The 8610-nt window shown below is 43.0% G+C and overlaps 1 protein-coding gene across 1 annotated transcript in view; it reads left to right on the top strand.

The window, feature by feature from the left end:
• The first annotated feature begins 207 nt into the window (after window positions 1–207).
• Window positions 208–8610, top strand: part of LOC139984363 (protein DVR-1 homolog) — a 65203-nt gene continuing 56800 nt past the window's right edge. The window contains exon 1 of the mRNA XM_071998248.1: window positions 208–328. Coding sequence (XP_071854349.1) covers window positions 307–328 — 22 coding nt within the window. The 5' untranslated portion in view covers window positions 208–306. The remainder of the gene's footprint in view (window positions 329–8610) is intronic.

The raw sequence follows: 8610 nt of genomic DNA, 5'->3' as shown, positions 1-8610 counted from the left end.
ATTAAGCACAAATAACGGGTTGATCATTCATTAATTTCAAAGAGTTAAATAAGTTATTACAAATCGTCGATTCATTATTTTGCAGAAAACTTTTAACTTATTCAATTTGACATTTAACATTCAACGGCCTTTTAACGCTTCCATATGTTTTTTCTGTTCAGTGTAAACAGTACACTTGTCGATGCCACGACCAGCTGCACTATTACACGTGTACTTTAACCTCAAGAGCTGCTCAATCAAGGATACGCCGATGCAGTACAGGGTATGTGAGGGAGTGAGTGGGCTTCTGTGAGTTGAAAACGTTACATGAAGAGAGATGATTGCAGAGGTAAGGAAAACTGGAGTTGGATAGGGCGATAGTGCGTCGGTCAATCTCAATTGAAAGTTGGGAGGTGGTGGGGGGAGGGGGTGAACATAAATGACTGAACATGGATAAAACTGAAGGAGTGTGCGTAGCACTGCTAGCGCCTTGGTGCAAAGCCTTTATCGGACAGGGTCTAGAGTCCCGCCTTACTGGGCCCTGATGGGGTCCAGGGAAGAAACCCCGGCGGGAGTCCAGGGGGCGGACTCACATCTAAAAATAATCAAGTTTCCTTTCTTTGGTTCCTGAATATGTTTTTCATAAATATATATTAACAAAAGTCACACCTGACAAGTGAAAGTGAAAGACTTATCTATTTAACATCCGGGTGTGACTAAGGGCCTATCATGATTAATAAACTTGACGCTAAATTCCAAAACGGTACATTCTTAAACTTCGCAAACAAGAATAAAATAATCTTGTTATACAGATGTATACAACATGCACACATATGGTATCATAAGTAGATTTCTAAAACACTATTGGGTATCTGGGCACATTCACTTTATCTGAAAAATAAATACCTATAAAACAAAGATACTTCTGGGTAAAATTCCAAGGGGATCGTTGAGAAACATTGAGAAACATTATGTATCGTCCAAATGTATATAGTGCTGCTTTGGTGTGCGTATATATATGAACTGAAATGTCAGTTATAGATATGTTAACAAAAGTCACATCTGAAAAGTGAGTATAGACTTATATAATGAAGGACTTATCTATTTTACACCCGGGTGTCACTTAGGGCCTTTCCAATTTTTATATCTAGGGTATAGAAAAACCCGCCAAAGTCACATATAAGCCTGGTACGACTACGTCATTGGCGAGACGCGCAAAAAACGTAACAAACCATGGAGGTTCATGTGCAGGCGCGTATCCAGGGGGGCGTTGGGGGCGCGAGCCCCCCGGGTAAGAAAAAGAGGAGAGAAAAAAAGAGAAGTAAAAAGGAAAAAAAGGGGGGAAAGAGGAGGAGGAGAGGAAGGAAGGGAAAAGAAAAAGAAGAAAGAGAGAAAAAGGAGAAAAGGAGGGAGTAAAAGAAAAACGCCAAGACACCGGGAAGAGAAAGAGGAACAGTGACATCATTACAGCGCTGATCCCTATTATATACACAGGGTAGCCAGTGACGGAACAAGGATTTCGGAAGGGGCGTGTGCCTCACACTACCCCTTACACCGACAACTCCATGTTTGACGTTTCCATGTTTCCTCTCTCACTCATGATCTATATATATATATACTATATATGGTCTACCATAACGTGTGTGTATATACGCCTTAAACAATTGTAGAATTGTGCTAGGAAACCAACTGTGGCTGGTCTCGAACTTGACCGTGTCGTCGGGGAACATGACGCATTTCGGGAAGGGGCGACCGCCCCCCCCCCCCCACTTCAGCATATTTTATGATATTGCTAGTAATTTCAAAATAGAAATTGCTTAGATGCAACTTGCAAGGCCTGGGAAGTGCAATTCCAGCGATCTGGGAGGCATTTTCGGCCAAATTTTTCTTGCACGCTTCGCGCCGACTTGTGGTGGCGCTACGCTTAGATAATTTGCCTACAGGCTTCGCCCCTCCCTTGGCAAATTCCTCGCTACGCGCCTGTTCGAATTTTTAAAGCAAACAGCAGATATCACATCATATCAGTGAGCATGAAAATGGCGTTCCAGGATGAGCAGCCTCAAAACTGTCCGACTTGCCCGAAAAAAAATAACCAAAATTTTTTCGCGCGCTCCGGGCGCGTTCAACATGTCAATTAATGTCAATATCATATAAGCAAGAATCGGTTCATTTACATCGCATGCGTGTAGTTTTCGGTTTCGGAAATATCTGCTATTTTTCAACGAAGTTTTCTAATAGCCGTTAAAAGAGGTTTTCATATTTGTACACCAATAAATTAACTGTGTCTGCATTTTCGAAAATTTCTGACCAACATTCTTCATCATACTTCCCTCTACTCGTGCAATGTGAATGTGAGAATGTGAATTTTCAAATTCTGAACAAATAATGGGCTTAAAACCTTGAAAAGTGGGGCTGACGGATATTGTGGGCCGCGACGTAGAAACACCTACAAAAGCAATGATCCGCAGGACATGCGATGAGGTCGAACATGATTTGTGACTGGTGACAATCTTCAAAAAGGTTATAAATGGGAAAACAACAATTGGGAAATACTTGGTTCTCAGGCAAAAAGTACATCTTGTTGGTCATTTTCAAGCCCGAGAAGTACCATTTCCGGTGATCTGGGTGGTATCAAAACCAGAAATTTTCTTGTACGCTGCGCGCCAACCGATGGTGGCGCTCCCCTTAGATAGTAATTCGCGCCCCCCGGGTTAGAAAATCCTGGGTACGCCCCTGATGCGACGTGCTCCCTTGTAGCACTCAACTCTTATAGTACTCCTTGAATGAATATTTTACAGCAACTAATGTCACGTGAATGTCAATGTGATCGTATTGCTACCGCATTCCTTGTGAAACTACTCAAACAGTGTAATCAAGCTAAGTGGTAATTTAAAGTATTTTCTTTCAGAAATTCGAACTGCAGCTGGAACGCACACAGTTTATCATGATTGTACACCAATATACATAGAAACGAGAAGCAGACGACGACATGCATATGGTTCGTTGTTCCTTAGCAACACAAGGATCCTTGACGTTTGTACGTAAACTAGAGTATGAACAGCCCAGTGTACTTATCTTTTTCACAAAGCTGTTTTCCCGTATCTATTTGCCCCCGGCTACGCTCTCGATTGATACTTATAACGGACAAATCCAGGCGAGAAGCCAAGATGGGAGGGCGAAGGGGCGACCTCCCCCATCCCCCTTAAGCATATTTTGATTGTACGTTTTTATGATATCGCTAGTAATTTCAAAAAGAAAACGCTTAGATGCAACTTGCAAGGCCTGGGAAGTGCCATTTCCAGCGATCTGGGAGGCATTTTCGGCCAACATTTTCCAGTACGCTTCGCGCCAACCTGTGGTGGCGTTAAGCTTATATAGTTTCCTATGCTGAATCTACGGCTCTGATAATTTGCCTACAGGTGTACCCCTCCCTTGGCAAATTCCTCGCTACGCGCCTGGACAAATCGTCGGGTATGTAAAATGCAGTGGGCAAGCACATTCGTGATGGACATAAACGGACTCTGAGGCATGTATTCACGCGAGGAAAGCGTATTACAAACGACTTGGCCAAGACTACACGTAAACAAGCGCGTATGACCAACGTAAGGAATCTGTAAGACTCTGACAGTATGTTCGAATAGTAGCCAGGGTCCACACAGATCAAGCTTTTTAAGAGACGGAAAATAATTCTAAACAACGTTATCATCCAAACCTAAGTAATTATGCTCAAATTTACCGTAAATGCCCATCATGGCGTTCCGATGTTTGTTAAATATATATGTTCGTAGCACCTGGGGGTAGAGTTCCTTTATACTTTAAAGGAACTCTACCTGGGAGCACGTCATATCTCCCTCTATGGTTGGTACGTTTTCGTACTGTCGAGTGATCCCTCACGGTCATATTAAATTTGATGTGAACGAAGGGAGATGAGATAACAATTAGGCAATCCATATATATAGTTGCCGATATCATCTGTGAATTGGTTTATTATGACTGCTATGATGTCATCCTTGGAAGCACATCAGAATACATACACGCAAGTAGAGTATTATTATGGTTTACAGGGGGCGGGGGATGGGTATACAATCACTGTTTTGAATATTTCAGCTTCATTAATTTCATGTCTGTTCATTGGTTAACTGAAAGCTGACCAAAGACCTTTGACCATATCATATGACCTCGGAGGTCATAGGTCACCGAGACACCACAATCCATGCCCGAATGTCACACCTACCAAGTTTGAACTCCATCGGCCTATCGGTTTAGGAAGAGTTAATGACACGCTCTCACTTGTCATGTTTGACCTCCGATATTCACACGATCTTTGGCGTTTTAGATGAATTGAATCGATATTAACTGTCTGATATTCTACATGAACTTGAGGATTTCGAGAAGGGGCTTGAGCGCTTACTCTCCGACGGGGTCAAGTCTAATTTTGTTTACGTTGAATTTGCACACCAGCCGTTTCCAGCAATCATATATATATATTAGGCATAAACGCAACTTTTTGCTCATAAGTTTTTTGTATGAGTTTGACAAGAAAAAGTGATCAAATTCTTCCCCTGATGAATGCAAACTCCCCCGACTGAACAATTTCTCCCGACTCATAATTGACATGCCCAACCCCCGGCAGCCACCAATTTGTGCATTCCCAACCCCCGGCAGCCACCCATTTGTGCATGCAAAACCCCCGGCAGCCACCCATTTGTCAGTGCATTCCCAACCCCCGGCAGCCACCCATTTGTGCATGCACAACCCCCGGCAGCCACTCATTTTTGCATGCCCAACCCCCGGCAGCCACCCAGTTTTGCATTCCCAACCCCGGCAGCCACCCATTTTTGCATGCCCAACCCCCGGCAGCCACCAATTTGTGCATGCCCAACCCCCGGCAGCCACCCATTTGTGCATGCACAACCCCCGGCAGCCACTTATTTGTGCATGCCCAACCCCCGGCAGCCACCCATATGTGCATGCACAACCCCGGCAGCCACCCATTTGTGCATGCCCAACCCCCGGCAGTCACCCATTTGTGCATGCACAACCCCCGGCAGTCACCCATTTGTGCATGTACAACCCCCGGCAGCCACCCATTTGTGCGTGCCCAATCCCCGGCAGCCACCCATTTTTGCATGCCCAACTCCCGGCAGCCACCCATTTTTGCATTCCCAACCCCCGGCAGCCACTTATTTGTGCATGCCCAACCCCCGGCAGTCACCCATTTGTGCATGCACAACCCCCGGCAGTCACCCATTTGTGCATGTACAACCCCCGGCAGCCACCCATTTGTGCATGCACAACCCCCGGCAGCCACCCATTTGTGCATTCCTCTCCCCAGGCACATATACCCACCCGAGAGTCTTGACCAACATAACTAATTTGATACGCACGTTACGGCTGGGTTTTTTTTATTTTTTTTATGTCATCATCATTCTTGACTGCAGGAATTTATGTTTATATGGATATTTTCAAGTCTTTTTCTCTGTTAATACTCGAAATGTAAAAGATTTTTCTCTTAAATAAGTTTTATCTGTATTTAACCAAAGGTAGTCTTTAAAGAATGTTCAATTCAGACCTACCCAAGCATTATAATATGTTCAATCAAACTCCTTGGAGTGTGCTATACGACTGAGGTCAAGATGTTCCATATCACTGGTAACAATATGTAACGCGCCTTACAACCGTTGTCATCGATTCATACCAGTCAATGGCTCTAGGTTTCTCCTCCGTGTCATCTGATCAATATGATAGCGACAACTTCAAAGTGATACAAATTACAATCATGTTTGCGACCCCCCAGTTGAGATACGATCTCGTCCAACCTGAATCATATATCAGGATACCTCTCTGCTATGCGGTGACCTCTAAGTAGCCCACAGGCTTCAGGGACTTTGACTTAGCCCGAATCCCAAAGCGAAGGTTAGGCCCTTAATCCTTTAAATGAACCAAAGGACAGTATCCACGGAAGCCGTGTATGTCCAGTGAAGCTTTTGTTTTTGGTTTCGATGATAATCGTAACCTATGCAGTCATGCAGGCGGATGGGTATGTGTATATGTATATGCACGTGTGTGTGTGTGACGCCTTGCTTTTAAACACGATATCTAAAGAAGGGAAAGCTTGAACCAATGTCATATTTGGTGAGTAGGTGAACCACATTGAGTAGAAGAAGCCTATTGTTTTTGGTGGAGATCATCAGCATTTTTTCGCACACCAATCTGCAGCTAAATGACAAGATAAATAATTGGTAAAATGTACGAATCGCGCTAATGGAGTAGTGATTCGAAGTAGCAGTGAGGTACTGTATAGTCTTAACACTAGCGCACACCTAGCTACTGTATAGCATATATGCCTAATACTAGAGGAGCCATAATGTAACAAAAGCCAAGCTATCTTTGTAGATGTTTCATTTACAATTGTTTAAGACACCACAGTATATGCCTAGCTGCTTATTCATGATTCTGCGACGGTCGCCAAATAGCGAGTACTTTTTAAAATATTTCAGTGCCAAGGCCTGAAAACATGATTTCTCATGGTAGAAGTCATTTGATTCTTTTCATACATGGTATATGGATTTGCATGATATCTAACGATGGAAATCGTGAATAAGTTCTCATACTTGGTGTGTGCATGGATGTATCACATTGGGTATAAGACCCTTTTGTTTTTAGTGGAGGTGTGTACTGCTACGTACAGTAGACTGACTGTGTTTATCATGCCATAGTGTAATTTTGTACAGTGTAATTTGTACAGTGTGTACAGTGTAATTTGTACAATGTAATACAGTGTAATTTTGTACATCAAAATAGTGGTTCGGGCCATTACATTTTAACAGCTATTTCTGATTAACAAACAGCAGTCTAGTGCAATGAAGTCATCGAAACCTTGATGTATTTTGCATTCTGGTTTGAGTTGTATCTGCGCAACTGACGTTAGTGTCCGTGTGTTAGACTCAGTATAGTCCAGCCATTTTAATCGATGGGCTTCAGATGACAACGGGTAAATACTCAGAAATTAATCAGCCTAGAAGTACAAACTGGACTGATAGCAGTGTTTTTTTGTTCTATATGTAGTTACTGATCCATTGGAGCCTGTGAGATCAGTCAAGGCCTCCGTATCTTCTTGGATACCTGGCGGCTGTTAACCTCTGTAGTGAGTGGCACCAAGGGAATGACGTCTCAATAGCACAACAAGCCTCACCTGTTTTAACCATTAATTTACAGTGCGGTTCAAAGACCTGTAATGTGCATTACTGTTCAGGTGCAGTGGCGGTTACTACATAAGCTGGAAAGGCACATTCCGGCAGAGGAAAGATTGACAAACAACCACCTAATATTGACGGTTCTAGACTGTGGTGAGATGTCTGTGTATGTCCGATGTTTTCAGGAAAGTTCTACATAACATTAATTCAGTGTTTAATCTCTTGTTTGCAATAGGTTTCACTCACTAGAAGTATAATACACCCTACTTCTCACGGCAGTATCCTACAAGTTTACTTGAAGCTCCAATTTACCTCCTCACATTGAACGTTTTAGCATTCCGCTTGCTGTCGGGGACAAAATGCTGACATTTTCTCCAACACTTTAAAGGGGCTATGTTACTACAACACTATAACAAATGAAACGCAATTATTTGGTGTGGGTGGTGATGGCAGACACTATACATGAGGGGGTACTTATTTGGGAATCGTTAACTTAAAACACATTCACGGTAAGAATTGTATAGGACCAAACACGATTGTTAACTGTATACCGTATAGCACATATACTTAATGTAAGTAACAATTATATATATCATTTAATATTTAACGGCTAAATGTCTATGTGAGGATTAATGGCTTCTTGAAAACTAGGTTGACAGCATACATTCCCCACCTTCCGTCTTACAAACAGTACCTATAGATGTGGATTGTCTAAGTATAGCAGTCAAATTGGTCCCCTGTATAGCGGGCGGCTAGTGTTTGTCACGCCTCTTTGGCTTCATTCGGTTGTGTTAACGTGTTATTCTACTTTGGTGTACACTGTAAGGCAAAGCACACTCGTCTATGCATCAGCTGCTCCGCCTATTTTGAGGCACTGTAACCAGGGAGTTGCTATGGGAACTCCTTGCTGTAACCATCGTAATTCTAGCAGGCACACGGAAGACTACCTCGGAGCTTCGCTTCTCCATGTTCAGTACTTCATCTGTAGCGTCTATTCGCATGCCCGTAGCCAGAGTAACCGGGTAGTGGGTGGGGGGGGGGCACGTCAACGCGGGGATCTCCGTCATAAGGAAGAGGTCTAAATCTTATCCATCTTGTTTCCTTACATTTCTGTTCCGTTTTTCTGTTTGTTTTTTATGTAAAAACTGGTGATTTTTCCACAACGGGAAAGTTTTTTATCCGGAGTATACAACCCTATTTTTATTTTTATTGAGCTAGGAATTTTCAACAACGACAAAATTATTTTGGGGTTGGGTGGCACGTGTTTCTCCCCCTCCCCCGTGGCTAAGTGGCTGCCTGTTTGATGGCTCTATAGATAAACACAAACTTTCGGATTCGACTATTCTCTTGAAACCCCATATGGTTATATAATTGTTGGCCAGATCAGCATGTACGAACTGAGTTGTCTCATATACACAGTAAAAACAATGTGTAA

This window comes from Apostichopus japonicus, chromosome 17 (genome assembly GCF_037975245.1).
Source record: "Apostichopus japonicus isolate 1M-3 chromosome 17, ASM3797524v1, whole genome shotgun sequence".
In the NCBI taxonomy this organism is placed as follows: domain Eukaryota; kingdom Metazoa; phylum Echinodermata; class Holothuroidea; order Aspidochirotida; family Stichopodidae; genus Apostichopus; species Apostichopus japonicus.
This window is presented reverse-complemented; position numbering and strand designations above follow the sequence as displayed.